The following is a 19,011-nucleotide window of genomic DNA, read 5'->3' on the forward strand; positions in this document are numbered from 1 at the left end:
CATATAGCAGCCCACACCTCCCCCTTCACTGAACGTTTTATATCCTTTAGAGAAGTAGGGAAGATAGGTCTTTTATACCTGAGAAGCGTTAAGGACAGGTATACTTTCTTCAAGTAATGCTGAAGAAGAAACAACAGCTTAATCATTATTTAGAACTCAGTGACCAGAGGCTGCTACAGGGGGCTGAACCCTGAATGGCACTATTTGGGCGGAGGTGTTGCTCTACTGGACCCTGGGCTAGTTGCCGTAGGGTCCAGGAACAGCACAGCAGCTGCTTAAGAATCTGTCATGTGGGTATGTGCGGGCGAGAAGATGGCGGCGGCGGGGGAAGCAGCGTGAGGAGTCGGACGAGCGCCGAGGCTCATTGAAACGGGCCGCCATGGCCCTCCGCAACCCGCAGTATATTTTTGGAGATTTTAGCCCTGATGAATTCAGTCAGTTCTTTGTGACTCCTCGCTCTTCAGTTGAGCTTCCTCCGTACAGTGGAGCAGTTCTGTGTGGCGCACAGGCCGCTGGTGAGCTGCCCGATGGTAAGCTTGTGCTCTCCTTCATTCCCTGACGTGTGTGCTGGGTGGGCAGGCTTCCTGGAAGCGGTGTTCTGTTGGTCCATACCGTTTGGATAAGCATTCCCTTACTGCTTGGTGTTTTTGCTGTAAGCTACAGCAGATTCAATGCCCGAACCACTTTGACGAATGAATTAAAGTTTGTTCTGTGCTTCAGAGTGCCAGGCGTGCAAAGGGCAGGACTGTCAGAGAATTGAATTTGGTGTTAATGAAGTAATTGAACCCAATGGCGCTTTGCTGAGAACTCCCACCTACAGTATTTCAAGCACATTGAATCCTCAGGCCCCGGAATTTATCCTTAGTTGCACGACTTCCAGAAAGATCCCCAGTGACATCGATAAAGAAGTGAACTACAGCTCAGCTGACTGCCAGTACCCAGGCTCTGCCCTCGCCCTGGATGGCAGCTCTAACGTGGAGGCGGAAGTTTTAGAGAATGATGGCGTCTCGGGTGGTCTTGGACAAAGGGAGCGTAAAAAGAAGGAAAAACGCCCCCCTGGATATTACAGTTACTTGAAAGACGGCGGCGAGGGTGGTCCTTCCACAGAAGCCCTGGTCAATGGCCATGCCGGTCCAGCAGTCCCCAACAGTGTAGGCACGGAGGATGTGGACTCGATGGGTGATGTGCCCCCCGTGGGGACACCCAGGACTTGGGGCAGCCCCCAGGACACCACGGACTTCGTCAGCGACGCCGTGCCTGCTGGTTCTTTCCCCGGAGCCCTTGACAGCGGGGCCAGGACTGCAGGGCAGCCTGAGGGCTGCCCCGGGGCCAACTTGGAGCCCTCTCACCTCCCTGCAGAGGCCAGCAGGGACACCCTGTTGAGGACAGCTGTGGCTCAGCCTGCCGTTGGGACCGATACTACTGAGAACCTTGGAGTCACTAACGGACAAGTACTAGAATCCTTGGGTGAGGGCACAGCTGCCAACGGGGTGGAGTTGCACACTGTGGAGAGCTCGGACTCGGACCCCGCCAAGGCCGAGAGCGGCCCCCCTCCCGCGGACACCCCGGCCTCTGCGGCAGCCACCGCTCCTGCTGGTCAGAGTCAGCCCGCCAAGTCGTGGGCCAGTCTTTTTCATGATTCTAAGCCCTCTGCCTCCTGCTGCTGCTCCTCCAACTACTCCTCCTCCTCCTCCTCCTCCTCCTCCTCCTCCTCCTCCTCCTCCTCCTCCTCCTCCTCCTCCTCCTCCTCCTCCTCCTCCTCCTCCTCCTCCTCCTCCTCCTCCTCCTCCTCCTCCTCCTCCTCCTCCTCCTCCTCCTCCTCGCCTGTGGTTTCCATGGAAACTAAGTATTCCCCTCCTGCCACATCTTCCCTGGTCTCTGAAAAGCAGGCCAAAGTCAAGGAAGGGCTGGTTTCAGTTTCCGAAGATCCTGTAGCCATGAAGATTGCAGGTATAGTTCAAAAGACACAAGTGTGAAACCAAGATGGGAGTTGACAGTCTGGGCTAAAAACTTTGGTGGTATGTTGTTACCCAGAGCCGTAGTTGATTGATCACCCGTGTGTTAAGAGGAATTTCTGAATAATGCCTGTACCTTAAATGTTACTAAAAGTATAATGGTATATGAGCAAAATGGGGTGGGGAGGGGGCTGTCATACCTCTATGTTAAGTGGAAAATCCATGTCCTAAACACCACTTTTTTACCAGTCCTTTTCTATTGACAAACGACATTTTCATTTCTTGCCTTTTGATCAAGTGATTGTACTCCATTGTGTGACTGTGTAATAGGCAGTCCCATCTGTGTTCCAGCTGTTGTATACCTTTGGTGTCATAACCCCTGATTTGGACTCACTTTGCATTGTTTCTTTATTTCTCAGGATATAAGAAAGTATTTGGGGTTTTTCCTTTTTAATGCCTATTTTGGATTGAGTAAATGGATTTTACTCAGTTTCAGCACACCAAGGCCAACTCTTGACAAGATGAGAGAAACGGTAACAGTTTGGCCTAAAGTTAATGTTTTATTCGACGTGCTGAGGCTCAAAAGTAGGACCAGTTCACAGTAAAACTATAAAGCTGCATGACTTGCGATTTTTAAAGTTAAAGTAGTAAGTCAGAAACAGAGGCGCCGTGTCTGTTTATATACATCTAAGAAGCCGGGGCTGCTCTTCAGGTTTCCTTCTACTCAGGAGTTTACTAGTAACCACCTTTTCAGGGTTTTGCCCCTTAGCCGAGTTAAAGTTAGCTGTCTTATTTAGTTTAGGCTTTATGTGGTGTTTGCTGATTTAACATTTTGGTATATGCGTGACAGCATTCATTACCAGGGTGAGGGTGAAAGCAGTAGCAAGACGCCAAGTGCATACCCTGTTATGAGTGGTCAGAACTCCCTCAGACAGAAAGCACATCCTTTTGATGGCAGGAAGCTGACAGCAAGCAATACTTTTTTTTCTTTTTTTTTTTTTTTTTTTTTTTTTTTTTTGCGGTATGCGGGCCTCTCACTATCGTGGCCTCTCCCGTTGCGGAGCACAGGCTCCGGACGCGCAGGCTCAGCGGCCATGGCTCACGGGCCCAGTTGCTCCGCGGCATGTGGGATCTTCCCGGACCAGGGCACGAACCCGTGTCTCCTGCATCGGCAGGCGGATTCTCAACCACTGCGCCACCAGGGAAGCCCAGTAAGCAATACTTTAACATTGTTTGAAATGAGCATATTATTCCTTATACAGAGTACATTATTTTGAATAATCTGAGTGTCTGGAGTTCTCTTAAAATGAAGTTAATTGATAGATGAATCACCATTTTGGGCTTTAAAGTGATAACTTTTAGGTTATTGGGTGAATTTTTCATTATAAATATTAAAAGGCTAGTAATGTGTTATTATTATTAAAATGTGTGCATTGCAAGGGAAAGCTTTCAAGGTCAGGAAAGGGAAGTAAAAGCCTTTGAGTAGCTCATTAAGTTAAAAGTTTATTTTTAGTCTGTAATGAGAGATACATGGTGCGACGCTTTTGAAAATGTGCATTCTGAGTTTAAAGTCAGAAGGCGTTGTAATTGTATTTCTGTTCCTAAAACCTGCTTCACAAAGGAAAAACCTCCCATTCCTGGGAAATTTTCTCAGTCTTCATTTAAAATAAGGAAGAAAAGATTCATTTTAAATGTTTTAAAGCGTTCTAGTCATATGACTTTCAATGTGGTTTGATACGTAGTTTGCTGTGTATTTTAAAATCTTGTTGACCTGCTAAAATCTAATGTTAACCTGCTTTCTAAAACACTGTGAAGGGAATTCCCTGGTGGCCCAGTGGTTAGGTGCTTTCACTGCTGGGGCCTGGTCCCCCCGCCCGCCGCGGTCGGGGAACTAAGACCCTGCAAGCCCCACGGCACGGCCAACAACAACAGAAAAAGAAAAGTAAATTAAAATGATGTACAAGTAGAGGCTCTTAGTTGTTTGTATTCGTGGAGAGTGTTGCTGCAGTCTAATCATCGTTGAGTTCATGCAGTGTGCTCTTCCATTGCCGTGCGGGACCCCCATTTATTTTCTTAATTCTCTTTTTGATTAGGTCAGTTGTAAAGGTGTTTTAATTGTCTGAGCAGAAGTGTGGTTCCTTTTAAAATACTTCGTTCTTGGGCTTCCCTGGTGGCGCAGTGGTTGAGTCCGCCTGCCGATGCAGGGGACGCGGGTTCGTGCCCTGGTCCGGGAGGATCCCACGTGCCACTAGAGCGGCTGGGCCCATGAGCCATGCCCGCTGAGCCTGCGCGTCCGGAGCCTGTGCTCCGCAGCGTGAGAGGCCACAGCAGTGAGAGGCCCGCGTAACGCAAAAAAAAAAAAAAAAGAAAAAAAGGCATGGGGGTGTCTTTGAGTACTAAAACAGTATCTCCAAGGATGTCATCAAGATGGCATCCCCCTCTTTGGGGAAGGTGATCATGGTGCTTTCCTTCCATCTATGCGTGATGGGAATATACAAGATATCGCCCTTAGTGTGTACAGTTCACCAATCAAGATGAAGGTGCCACCACTGATATTAATAGCCTTGGTGGAGCCGTGGTACACCTCCCACAGAATACCTGCAGCTCATGAACCAGAGGTGAGTCCTAGACTATGCACTGGGGTATCAGACATTTGGGGGCTTACCATGGACTGCCTTTTATTGGCCAAGGCTGCACACATACCCACCCTTACAGTGAGGTCTAGAGGGAAGGCAACCTTACTTGTACAGACTGGGACTCAAAAATAGGGTGAGTGTCCTAGAGAGCACTTGAGGTCGTTTTTCCAGAAAGACTTATGGATACTGGGTGTTAAAACAAGAAAATAAAAATAGATGTCCACTACAGCCTTCTCTCACTACTTTTATTTTCTTATCCAGAGTTATGACATTGATCCTACAATATCTAAGCTTATGGTCACAGAGAGAAGGCAGATTCCGTGGAGCCCCCGGGAGAGGGACAAAAGGTGGGAGGGGGCCCAGGGTGGGGGAACATGAAGAGGTGAGGAGTGGTGGAGGGCTCTAACCTCCATGTGGATAGACCTGTCAATAACCCAGCTTCCCTGTTCTACATCATCTCATTTTTACTTCCATTCCAGTGCAGTCACTGCCACACTGTAGAGCTTATTACCAGGAACACTTCTGCCATCTGGAATAATACAGTCTGACATTCCACCCTTTGCCCTCATCCTCCATCCTTCCAGCTTATATACTACTTGTTAATTTTTCAACTTTAGGTCGTTTTTCCACTTACTCTTCCTCTATCCACCAAGCTCTTGTCTTCTTTTTCTCTCTCTCCAAGGTAGGCTTGGTGGTCTATCAGGTAAGCAACATTTAAAAAGATCCACTACAAATTGGCCCCATCCAATCACCTTTAAATCCTTCCTGTCTGGCAAAATCCCCTATCTCTGCCTTTTCCAGAATTACCTTCCCATAAGTAGCTGATGACTATTGGATTAAATCTCACAATCAAGTCTACTGATGCCATGATAAATTCAGCCCTCATACTACCTGGAAATAATGCATCCATTCCACAAATTCTTATTCCATGCTTACTAACATGTGAACAAAACAAATGGAACTTAGGTCACTGTTTCCTTAGTCCATTTTCTCTCCAGTGCTACTCAAATCTATTTCAAATCTCCTTCACTTTTCTCAAATTTAGAGAATTTGTGCCACTTGCTCAGCAGATGTGCCAAACCACCATTCACAGAGGAACTAGAAGTCATGAGATGGGAAATTTTCATCAACATCATTAAAAAAAAACCAAAACAACGTTCCCATTCCTCCTTTCCTTCTTCCTTCCTGTTATATGGAAAGCAGTTTCTTTCCCAACCTCAAAGGAATTACACTTCCTGAAATTTCCTTATTGAGAGACAGCTAAACTCTAGTCCTGATGGACTGATCACGCTGGCCAGATATCCTTTTGCTCCCTCCCTCTCCTTATGAGTCACTCTACATCTTTTATTATTCTTAAAGCTTTTTAGTACAAAAATGTTTAAACATGCACGAAAGCGGACAGAACAATGTAACCTCCTATAGACCCCTCACCCAGCTTTCACAGTTATCATTTGGCATGTGTGATACATCCCATCTTTTACACTCTGATTAAAGTGTAAAAGCCCATTTAAACATCTTGTCATCTGTCTCTTAAGACACATGCTATGTGCCCATGTCAAAGCTCTCACATTTCTTTGATATTTATCACCTGTGGTACACAGTTATTCACAACAGATGTACACAGCACTGGTGACAAAAAAGCATTGTGCTTTAGAGGCTCTGGCAATCAGTTCTGCTCTGCCTTTTAGTCAACCCTAAGGAGTCATTTGAATGAATTCCTCCCTCAACCGCGTACAAGAAGTAATCTTACAGATCAAATTCAGTGCACAATATTGCTTTCCCTTAATCACACGGTAACTATAACATGCAGAAAGAATAGAAGTAGTAAACTGTGCATGTTGATAAAGACTTGACATCACTATATGTGTTTTCAAATATTTACAAGAAAATAGTTTTCCTGTCACACAGTTAAAATGAGCTATTGTGTTTCGAGTTAAACACAGTAGATAAAACACACTTGTTTATCTTCTCTCTTTCCCCAAATGACATTAAAAGCAAGAGTAGATGAAAAAAAAAAAGTAAGAGTAGGTGAAAAGAGGTTCAACATCTCTAGCCATCAGGGAAATGAAAACCAAAGCCACTATGATACAACACTTCACACACACAAGAAAGACTAGAAACAAAAAGTCAGATTAAAACAAGTGTTGGTAAGAATGTGGAGAAACTGGAACCTTGATACACTGCTTGTGGGAATGAAAAATGGTGCAGCTGTTTTGGAAAACAGTCTGGCAGTGCTTCAAAATGTTAAACAAAGAATTACTATGTGACCCAGCAACTCCACTTCTAGGTGTATACTCAAGAGAAATGAAAACTAAATATGTCCGCACAAAAACTTGTAAACAAATGTTCATAGCGGTATTATTCATAAGAGTTAAAAGGCAGAAACAACCCAAATGTCCATCAACTGATGAATGGGTAAATGAAATATGGTATATCCATGCAGTATAATATTTTTGGCATTAAAAAGCACTGATACATGCTACAACATGGCTGAACCTTGAAAACATTACGTCAAGTGAAAGAAGCCAGTCACAAATAACCACATATGATTCCATTCATGTAAAATGTTCAGAATAGGGAAACCAAGAGAGGACAGAAAGTGGATTAATGGTTGTTTAGAGCTGGGAGATGAAGGGTGGCGGGTAATAGCTAAAGGTTACGGGGTTCTTTCTGAAGTCATGAAAATGTTTTTAAAATTGTGGTGATGCACATGTCTGTGAGTATACTAAAAATCATGGAATTACACACTTTAAATGAGTAAATTGTATGGTATGTGAACTATATTTCAATAAAACTATTCAAACAAAGGATTTAAAAAGAATAAGTGCTTAAGGATGACTAGAAGGAGAGAGGATACAACAAAAGATGTCAACACATTTTTGGAAGATGGAAATCTGGTGGAGGAATGGTAAGTGGTGAGCAGAGCAGACGAAGTGCTGGCAAACCAATTCACACCACAAAACGCCAGACAGATGACCTGGTGGCACCAGATAAGAAAAATTAGGGGTTCCATGCTGTAAACATGTTGATTTTTTTTCCTTCTTTTTTGGGGGTATTGTGTTTAATTTAAAAAAATTTGTTGGTGGGGAGGGGGTGGTGCTCTTCTTCAGCATTTTGTAAAATCCTGTTGAAATGTGCAGAGGATCCCAGATTTCTTGCCTGGGACAGAACGTGAGATAACTTTTAAAGCTGGCATTACACATTTCTGGCGTTTGGGTATGGTGATGGTGGTAGCTGCGAGAATCAAAGGCAGAAATCTCAAAGTTTAGGTAAAATCCAGGACAGCAGGCAATGATCCATTTTTTAAATGTATTTATTTGAAAATAACTAAACTTGTGGAAAAGTTGCATAGATGGTAAAAGCCATGTACCCTTTATCCAGACTTACCTACTAACATTTTGACCCATTTGAGATCTCTCTCCTCTCCCTGTCTCTGTTTCTGTCACCTTCCTTCCCTGCCTCCCCTTTCTCTCTATATATGAATACACACACACACACACGTATATGAAAAATATGCATACATTTCTGAATATTTGAAAATACATTTCATGCATCATGCACCTTCTCCTTGAATATTTCATTGTGTATTTAAGAAAAAGAAGATTCTCTTACATACAGTACAGTTATTTATCCCCTTCAGTAAATTTAACAATGACATAAAACTTTTAACTAATCTCCCATTCATATTCCATATTTGTCAAGTTATTGAGTAATGTCCTTCGTGGCTTTTTTTCAAAACCTCCATTACAGGATTCAGAATCACAGACTGCATTTAGTTGTCACGTGTTTTTAGTCTCCTTTAATCTGGATCAGTGTTTCTCATTCTTTCTTTTTTATGACAAGGCCATTTTTTTGAAGAATATATTTGATGTGTCATTTTCATGACCCCTTCTCTCCTGGAAATTCTTTTGGTGGAGCTTATATTGCTCAGACTTTAGAGGATGTTTTTACAGTTGTGAATCCTAGGGACCTCAGGGACAGTCAGGACCAGACTTTCTATAAAAAAAAAAAATACCAGAGATACAAAGATATGTGGAGGGATTTTTCTGAACAGATACACCTCCTGCAGTCAAGGGAGGAGGGTATGTGAGATGGAGTGGGCTTGAAATGTACCCTCCTTTTGGGTAGAGACAACAGTGGAGCTGTGGATGCAGGAGAAGACAGGTAAAGAAAGGAGCTGTCATTACTAGTATCCTCCTCATAGCGGAGGGAGAGAATTCGGTATCTGGGGTCAAGACTGATTCGTCAGACTCAACGAGGGAATACAGGCAAGCAAAGTAAGGAAATGACACAGCTTAATTTCAGCAGTTTATAATCTAAATAATGAAGGTATAAGGACTACAACTATTAAATGACTAGCACGGGGAGATGAAATAAATACATATTACACATCAACAAAAATGACATCATTGTTTAAAAAGGTATGGAGATGCCAACAGGAATTTTGCTGGAAAGTAAGAAAGTAGATGGGGAAAAAATTATAAAACTTTTCATAGAAGAAGTAACCATGAGTGTGATTCAAAAAAGCTAAAACGTATTGCTAAATATTGTGCTCATTAGAAGTTATGTTAAAGAGAAGCCCGCCCTAAAATCAGGGTGTGTTTGGTCCTTCGGGTTGTGTTCTGTAAAATAAAGAAAAAGTTTTAAATGTTTTGAGAAGGGATTTGTCAGAAGAGGGAGCAAGCAGCAGGATGAGACACTGTATGGGTGGAGGAGGCTAGATTTGAGAACCTTAGGGGGCTAAATAGCTTAAGAGGAAGTTTAGGAAAAAAAGAATTACTAAAGATTTTTAAGTTGTTTGCCATAGGTTCATGGGTGTGCCATGCCCTTGCTTCCCTTTTGGTCATGCTTCCTGTTCACTGGTACAGGCTACTCTGCACTCTCACACTTTGTGGTGAATGTGAATTCTTTTGAGGAGGTATGGGGGGTGTATATTTCTTCTGAGTATATTTCTGGCTTCATACAGGTGAGAACACATTATGTATGAGGGGAAGCTGTAGTCGAAGGCTTGGAGGTAAAAATCCCTTGGCATAGCAGAGTTTTAAATATTATGTGGGGTCCAAAGGTAGATCACCAAGCAGTAAAAGGGTCTCAGGTAATATCTGGGTAATGTGTGGAATAAATAGAAAATTTCACTAAGGTAAATATATGGTATATAAATGTGTGGGTTGGAAGGTGGGTTAGAGGTATCTAAAGGGCTCTGGAGGGATGCATAGATCTGCTGGGTTGGATGGTGGGGGAACAATTGTGGATTTATCTCTCTTGTGTTGTCCCCTCCCCCACCCTCTAGAACCTTTGGTGTTTACATTTAACCTCTGTGGTGTGGGCCTAGAACTCTAGTCTAGAATGTCCACTTTCAATGCCCAGGTGCCTGAGGCAGCAATGCACTTCTGATGATCTGGACCATCCTCTTTGTCTGAGGAGACTTACTGCACCATGGCTGAGCTTCAGCTCAACTTCCTAGGTTTTCCCATCCTTGCCTTTGTGTGTTGGGTGGGGCTCCTTCTTCTGTCATTGTGCTACTTAAGGAGGAATTCATGTTTCCCAATATTTTGGAAACAGGGAGAAATCGATCAGGTCAGCAAACCAGAGTCCCTCAAAGATATTAAATCTTTTCAAATAGTAGCCTCCTCACTTTCATCCTGGGGTCCTTTATTTGATCCTTCTCAGATGTCCCCTACTTAAAAAACTTTATTTTTCTATAAAAAAGTACACAAAGTTTACTCTAGAAACTTTCAGGCTTTTCCAAAGTGAGAAAACCCCTTAAAGTCCAGAACTTGGCTCAAACTGTCTTCTTATCTGCTCTCAAACTATCCTGAACTATATACAGCTATAGTCGGATAAGTTACTCTGGCATAATGTAGCCAGAATTAACCCTTGTTCCTGCAGAAAGTTTTGGAGAGTGTTTCGGCCCTGAGGTTAGTGGAAGACAGAAATCTTCCTCTTAGATCTCTTGGTGAGGAATAAATGTCAACTGCAACTGAGAGCCCTTCTCTCCTTCATGAAGTTTGTAGTGATGGGCCATGTTACCCACCCCTTAACCTTACCCTAATGAAAATGGGTAGCAGTTCACCTTTTCCCCTTCCTCTACCCTTACTGGAGCAGTAGGGAAGAGTGAATTTGCAGCTCTGAAAAGGACAAGGGATATGAATATTTTCCTGAAGATGGTGACTTACTTTCATTTAGAAAAAGCTGCTGATTCCAGAGTATCTCATAGGTAGGTGGTCATTGAGTGGGGTGTATATAAATGGGCTTTGTGATTGTGGACACTGGGTTGGCCAGGGCAGCGTCCATGAACTAGGTGGGTCTGGCTTAAGAATCTGCTACACATGGGGTGTTAATCTGTCTGGAAAGCACATTTTGAGCTTGACAATGAGGTCTCCGTGCTTGTGAGAACACCTTGAGGAACAGGAAGAGCTGCTCCTCAAGGACATTTCTTCAGGATATGTAGCTTGATAGCATCATTTACAGGAATGGTCATCAGGCAGTCACCCAGAATTTTGGGGAAAAGGAGAAAGACAGTAAAGAAGATGTAATGGTGGAATGAATGGGAAAGGAAGAAAAAAATGAGAAGGGGAAAGAATGACATCATCATTACTATTCATGAGCCCATACTGGCCATCCATTCCACCCAACGCAACCCTACCTATGCCTCCAGTACCTCCTGGATACTAATCAGGGCTTTGTAGAGCACAATGATACTATTTTAGCATAAGAGTATATTGGATAATCTTTGAGCATGAAGACAGTATACCCAGGGATGTCAACAGGGAGATTTTGTGCTATTCAGTGCCTGCCCTCCCAGTCATGATAATTTTTCACCAAGATTACAGTAATTTAGGGGTGTATTAGTTATCTATTTCTGTATAATGGACACCCCCAAATTTAGTGGCTTAAAAAAGCACATATTTATTATCTCACAGTTTTTGTGGGTAGGAATCCAGGCAAGGCCTACCTGGGTTCTCTGCTTCAAGGTCTCTCACAAGGCTGCAATTAAGGTGTCAGTTGGGGCTGGGGTCTCATCTGAAGGCTTGACTGTGGAAGGACTCACTTCTGAGCTCACTTATACAACTGTTGGCAGGATGAAGTTCCTCAGAGCCTGTTGGACTGAGATCCTCAATTCTTTGTTGGTTGTTGGCTATAGTTGGCTGGAGTCCCCCCTCAGTTCCTTGTCATGTGGGCCTCTGCAACATGGCAGCTTGCTTCATCAATGTCAGGAGACAGTCTGCTAGCAAGACAGAAGTTACAACCTTTTGTAAACTAATAATGGAAATGATATCCCATCACCTTTTCCTTATTCTATTAGAAGCAAATTACTAAGTCCAGCCTACAGTCAAGGAGACGAGTAATTACACAAGGGTGTGACTATCAGGACGTGGGGATCATTGGAACTGTCTTAGAAGTCTTCCTAAGACAAGGGTTTCTTCTTGGACACCCCACTCAGTTCACTGCAGCAAAAGTGGCCAGAGGTGTCAAGTCTATCCTTGCCCTCCTTCACATTCATATCATCAAGGTCAAAGCTGTTTAATGGCTAAGTAGAGTGGTAGCTGGTAAGAAAAACAAAGAGGTTGGAGCATCCAAAGAAGGGGAGGGAAAGGTGGCATGCAGGTAAAGGTGGTGTGGGGTCACCATGAATAATCAAGTGAAAGGAGGCCTTAGAACCACCTGACTCACCACTGCCAGTTTTCAGACTTGGGAGAGAGAAAAAATTAGGTGCAATATAGCTCATGCTGGCTCCCCCAGTCTCTCCCCTCTGCCCTAGCTTTCAGACCATAGGGCTAAAGAAGCAACCTTCAGCTCCTGTAGAGACAGCCATGCTTAGAGAGGAAGCAAACCCTACAGACTGCAAGGTTTAGTTTCTGCTCTTATCAATGTATTTATTATAGCACATCCATCATTTCAAATGTGCTTCTCACAGCTGAAACATCAGAGAAAATGAGTCACCCAATTGGTGGAAAAGCCGGTACTAGGGAACTCAGAGCATTTAACTCCCATCCTGGGATATTTTCTATGTAACCATGGCCCGAGGACTTTTAACCAAGGGACAGGTGGTGGCTTAAAGGGTGAGTTACTGGCGTGGGGTCACATAACAAGTCATACCCGGTGCCCAGATGTTTGCTTCTATTCAGAGAAACATTACATGAGGAAATGAGGCTGAGTTTACACCTTCAGAACATCTATAAAATGACCTGTCCAAATGAGGTAGCAGCACCATCGAGGAGTGATCCCATACTCTTGTTCTGCTTCTAGGACTGTTTTCCTTTTTCCCAGACTGTCATAAAAGGCAGGAAAGTATTTCAGCTGAACAATGACTGGAGAGATGAGGATTAATTTCTCTAGAAAAAGATTTCACGTGCTTTGGGCCCACACTCAGAATCACAGTGTTGGGCAATTTCAGGAGGGGTCTCATATACATGATATTTTGTGGTGCCTGAAGAAATTGTCACTGACATAGAATGTGACAGGAATGATCTCTCTGAATTTTTACAACCGCAAGCCCACGCTCCAAACCTAATACCAGGGCAAACAAAATGGATGAATCAACTGGTACCTTGACGCGGATCGGGCACAGGAACCCCAGATCACAGGTTCAGGCATCATGAATTTCTTTGGTGCCAGGTGCTACCTAAGAGGATCAGATGCCTTTAGGCAGCCTTCACAGGGATTAACACTGAGAACTGTGCCCCAATGTGCAGTCTCAATGAAGAGGTCCAGGCTATGAGATCAGACTCTTCTCTGAGGCCTTTCTTCTAGAACTTCTATTTGGTCCTGGATTAGAGCCTAAATTAGGCTGTTATTTTCCTGGGGACACAAGTCCATGTTTGGTCTTCATTAGGGAGGCCAAGAGACAGTCCAAAGACTTGTGAAGGCTGCCTCCTTATCTCTCCCAGGAAACTCAGGGTCTATTCTTTCCTTCTATGAGGTGGGGTGGGGGTGGGCAGGCAGGGAAGGAACTGATTATTATGCAAGTTTAGCAGTGCTTCACTGTGGGAAGGAGGTTGGGCTGACAATGACAAGGGTGGGTAATTTTCCTCTGTAGCAATGCTTGCCCAGCTTTAGGCATCCTTCATTTGAGGCAAGATAATCTACCAAGCTATGAATTGCTGTTTCCACTCCCTGCCAGAGGGGACTCCCAAAGTAATAAAAGTTAACTTTCCCCTTCTGTCTTACGGGAAGTTCTGGGCTTCTGGTCTAAGGGGTTATTAATGGCTTTCATGTTTCCTGACCCCAAACAGAAGTCGTGAGATACCTGTTTGTACAGTCCAGTCCAGATTCTCATGTGGGAGGAGATTTTACCTGGGTGTTCCCAGGAGAGAGGAGATGGGGGTTGATATAAGTGTTGTGTTGAAAGAAGGAGAGTTGACTAAAGGTAGCAGTGGCTCCAATGACTCCAGAATAAGGATGTAAAGATGAGTTCCTTATGTAGATGGCTTTTTTGTGGAAGTCCTCTAGGAAATAGCACGATTTTATTTATTTATTTTTTGCGGTACGCGGGCCTCTCACTGTTGTGGCCCCTCCCGTTGCGGAGCACAGGCTCCACACGCGCAGGCTCAGCGGCCATGGCTCACGGGCCCAGCCGCTCCGCGGCATGTGGGATCTTCCCGGACCGGGGCACGAACCCGCGTCCCCTGCATCGGCAGGCGGACTCTCAACCACTGAGCCACCTGGGAAGCCCAGCACGATTTTTTATGGGATGAAATAATGTTTGGTGAGATGACTAATCATCAAGCGCCATTATTTTGGGAGCTTCAGTAAAATACTGCACTGCCCATACTTAGCATAGAGGCTGTGAAGCCAAGGCCATTAATTTGGACTTTTAATGGATCAAATGGGCCTGGACAATGGATATCCCAGTCCCACCATGGTGGACTTAAATCAGAGGCTCTTTCCTACATATTTGTTTGACAGTGAATACTAAAATAAATAGGCAAAAGGCCCCCAGTAATGACTAATACTGAATATCTTTCTACACTTTAAAATGGGGGCTTTGAGCCAGATTTAGTTTAACGTAGAAAAATTAAGTACTGCTTGTTATTGTACTTCAGTGCTGTGAAACAAATTTATGCTTTTATGTGTATTATCCTGTTTAATCTTTACAACTCTTTGAATCAGGTTTCTCTATCCCCTTTTATAGAAAGCAACCTGAAGGACAGAGAAGGTAATATACATTTAGTATGCTGGCATGGAAGAAGGAGCCAGGGATAGAGAGCTCCCTTACAGTGTGAGGAATTATTTGGATGTAAATGACAGCAAATACAATTCAGCTGACTTAAAAAAGAGACTGTTGACTCAGCTACCTGAAAAACCCTAGGAGTGAGGCTAGCCTTAGGCAAGAGGGTTCACACTGGGGCTCAGCTGATGTTATCAGTATTGTTTCTATCCATTTCTTGGCTTTATATTCTGGACTGGCTTCATTGTGAGTCTTTCTGATGGCAACTTCATAGCTATATCTTCTAAGCTTCAAGTGCAACTAAAAATGGGTTATCTCTTCCACTAGTCCCTTCAAAAGTCCTATTGTGCCTTACTGTCTCTAGCTGGGTCCTATGCCCATCTCTCACCAATCACTGTTGCCAAAATCATGGAACAATCTTTTTGGCCAAGCCCGAGTGGTATACCCATCCTTAAAGTAAGAGAGTCGGGGAACAACTACTCCAATTGCACATGGACTGAGACTGAGAATGCGCTTAGTTTCCCAGAGGGCAAGAGAAGAACTGTTTCCAGAAGGTGAGTGAAGGCTGAGTGTCAAAATAAAAACAAAAGCAAAACAGATGTCTATCATAGCCCTCTCTCACTGCCCCACGTTTGCCTTCCTGTCCAGAGTCATGCCACTGACTGAAGGTTAGAGTTGCAGGAAATACCAATTCCATGGAGACCTTGGGACAGGAAAGAGTCCCAGGACAGGAACTCAAAGTGGGAGGAATCAGTCAGAGGCCTAATATTCATGTGGATAGACCATCCAATAATCTGGCCTCTCACTGTCATCCTAGAGCCCTTCACCTCCATTCCAGTTCAGTTACAGCCATATTCTAGAATTCATCACCAGGAATATTGTTTTGTTCTGAAAAACTACAGTCGGACATTCCTCCCTTTATTCTTTCAGTTTATGCCCTGGGTATGTCAATTCCTCAAACTGTTCAGGAAGTACAAGCCACTTGTAGTTCATCTGACAACATTCTGTCTTCATTTCCTCCTTCTCCAAGGAAAACTTCATGGTCCATCACTTAACCCCACACCTAAATAGCTCTACTCTAAAGAGCCTTCCCCATTCTCCTTTCATAGGTCCTGCCTGGCAAAATCTAACTCTACCTTTTCTAGACCTGCCTTCTAATAAAGGACTGATTCCTCTTCGATAAAATCACACGGTTAAGTATGTTGGTACCACCACAAATTTATGTTCTACAACTAATGGTCAGCTTCAACATTGCCTGAAAATAATCCATTCATTCTTCCCATGTTTACTACGTACTTGGCACTTAGGGCACACCAATGAAGGAAACAAAGTTCCCTGTCTTGGTGGCGCTCATATGATTGTTTTCTTAGTCAATTCTCTTGCCTAAGGACTCAAAACTATTGCACTTTCCTACAACTTCACCACACTCCTCACTCGTTGAGCATATGTGCTGGACCACCACAGGGGAATGAGAAGTCATGAAATGGGAACTTTTCATCATTAAAAACTTCAAAACAACAACAACAAAACCAAATCATGAACCTTCATCCTTTCTTTCCTCTTTCCTTCCTATTATACTGAAAGGTTTCCCTCAGATGCTTTCCTTGATCCTCCCACTCTGGGATCTGTCCTTGTTTTCCAATTCACAACACTTTCACACGCTGTGGAACACTTTTGGCTTAATTATCTACCTTCTCAGAGGACAGAGACCACGTTTACCTCATCAAAGGGGTGGGCGTACCTAGTAGAACTCAGAAACCTCTGCAGAAAATGGAAAAGAGAGCGATTTCTACAGGGCGGCCCTGCCCAGTGCGCTCTGGGGGTGGGGTCACGCTCAGGGGCGGGGCCACGTTCAGAGGCGGGGCGGGGCCACGTTCTGAGGCGGGACGGGACCACGTTGGGAGGCAGGGCGTGAGGGGCTGTGGCGTTTGGCTTCCTAATGGCGACTGCTCCCGGCTGTTTGGCAAGACGTCTTACCTCGGGCTTCTGGGTCCTGTTTCCATCGCTTCTGGAAGACAAAAGTTGAGATTTAAACTCAAAGACAGGATGTGACTAAGGTTTCTGGGCGCCTGCGTGACCTTCCCCCTTGCCCTGTCTGAAGAATCGTCCGCCATTTCCATCCTAGCCGGTGGGCTTCGAGGCTTCTCAGTCCCTGAACCCCCATCCCAGGCCACTGCCTCGGAAGCCCTGGAGGTGGGGCTGCGCCTGCCGGACACCCGCCCCCTTCGCACGGTGGACACTCAAGGGAACTCCACGGGGGTGATCTTAGTAACAACTGTAGTAACAGCCTTGACTTCTGCTAAGTCTACACCTTGCCCTGGCCTTGCACAGGTGACCTAAGTCTCAGATCTCATCCATGATGTGCGGAGATACTAATATGAGCGGTTGGGGTTGGCCTTGAGAACTGGAATGGACAAGGGAAGAGCTTTGAACACTGTTAAGTGCCGATGTTAAGGAATGGGCTGGGGGCCCTAATGCAGTTACCGTGTGAGCCTTGCCAGCCCCCAAGAGAGGCCAGTGCCGTGGAAGTGCTTGCACAGGTCAGAAGGACGGCGAGACTTGAAGGTGCCAGTCCATACACTAAATTAAGAAGTCATCTCTGATTCTCTGCAGGACCAGTGAGTATAAGGAGGATGCTCATAGTCCTCTGGTGGTGGTTTTCAGGGGACCCCAAAGGTGCTTTCATTTCCCCTGGGACCCATCAGTGAGCAGTAGTTCGTGGGAACCCCAGGTGAAGGCCTATCAAGGCGTTAGTGTCAATGGACAGAGGGTAGAGGCAGAACCATTTTTCACGCTTTGCGGGATCCAGGATGGCAGGACGTGAGGCTCTCCCGCAGAAAGGGTTAGGCTTTTTACAGGGCAGAAAATCTCAGGTACATGTCTTCAATTGCAGGTATTGATACATTCATGGATTATTGAGGGCCTACTGTGTGTCCAGGTTCTGTATTAATTAGGAACCGTAGCCGTGTTTATGTTAATAAAAGGGAAGAGACTCCTTTTTTGGTGACTGTTTTCCCTATTGGAAAATATTATGTAGTGAATTTGAAAGATATGGAACAGTAGAAGGAAGAATCTCATAGATTCCCGCCTTCAAAGTAATTACTGTTAAGTTTTTGATGCATCTCTTCCCAGATTTTGCTGTGCCTAATTTTACATTGCTTAAATAATATGTACTTTAAAAGAAAAACACCCACTATCATAAACATTTTAATGTTATTATAAACTTTCAGAAGTGACATTTTTAATGATGACATCCTAAGTGCTACAGTATTAAATTCTACTTTTTGTTGACATTTGGGTAGTTTATAATTTTTAAAAATTTTAATATTTTGCTCTCCGTGTTTGCTCATAATTGTACTTGCTTATAAACTGTCCTATTACAAACAGCATAAAGCTTTTCCTAAATGTCTGATTAACCCAGGGCTGTGCCCTGGGCTGAATGCTTTTTTTCTTTCTCCAGCCTCTTTCAATGAGTGGTTAGCTATTTCAGTGCTAGTGTCAAGCCAGTGAAAACAACTGCTTGCTAAACTGCTTGCTAAACATCCTCAATGTAAAATCTCCTAAACTTAACCCAGTGTCTTCCTTTGGTCCCAATCTTTGTTTCCTCCCTCGTATCTTCCCAATATCACTTAGTAGCATCTGGACACTCAAACAAGACACACAAGAGCCATTCTGTACTCCTCTCTCTTCATTTTCGCCGTTACTAGTCAGCTACCATGTGGATGAACTGATAAAATATGCTGGGCAGAGAAATCCTAGAGTTCTCACAGTGAACTACATCCCCTCCAAATGGATTGTAAGATCCATCAGGTCATGAGCTGCATTTTTGCAATTAATTTAAAAATATTCCATTCCAAAACAAAAACAAATATTTCATTCCATGTCAAAATTTCAATTTATTTATTTACTTTCTTTTTTGCCTTAATTAAAAATTTTTTTAATTTTTATTTTTTAAATTAATATATATTTTTAAAGTATATTAGTTCTCATTTTATTCATAGGAAAATTCTGGTTTGGAGAACCAATTTTACAGCCACTCTACTTTCCTATCTCATTTCCTTCAAACGTCCCATCTTCTAAACACTCTTAGGTGCTCACTGTCCTCAAATATTTTGCACAGTGCGCAACACCCAAGACACAACATTTCAAAAAAAGAGACAAATATGTTATCTTGGTTGATTTCAAAATTATCCCATTCCTTCACTTTTTTTTTTCAATTTTTGAGACTGAAAAGAGTTGGGTAACACCT

At 43.8% G+C, this 19,011-nt stretch overlaps 1 protein-coding gene across 1 annotated transcript in view; it reads left to right on the forward strand.

Annotated features, from left to right (window-relative positions):
• Nucleotides 1-296: 296 nt before the first annotated feature.
• The window catches only part of LOC131760835 (ubiquitin carboxyl-terminal hydrolase 10-like), a 91,056-nt gene continuing 72,341 nt past the window's right edge, over nt 297-19,011 (forward strand). The window contains exons 1-2 of the mRNA XM_067041069.1: nt 297-530; nt 739-1,618. Coding sequence (XP_066897170.1) covers nt 380-530; nt 739-1,618 — 1,031 coding nt within the window. The 5' untranslated portion in view covers nt 297-379. The remainder of the gene's footprint in view (nt 531-738; nt 1,619-19,011) is intronic.

Source organism: Kogia breviceps, chromosome 8 (genome assembly GCF_026419965.1).
Source record: "Kogia breviceps isolate mKogBre1 chromosome 8, mKogBre1 haplotype 1, whole genome shotgun sequence".
In the NCBI taxonomy this organism is placed as follows: domain Eukaryota; kingdom Metazoa; phylum Chordata; class Mammalia; order Artiodactyla; family Physeteridae; genus Kogia; species Kogia breviceps.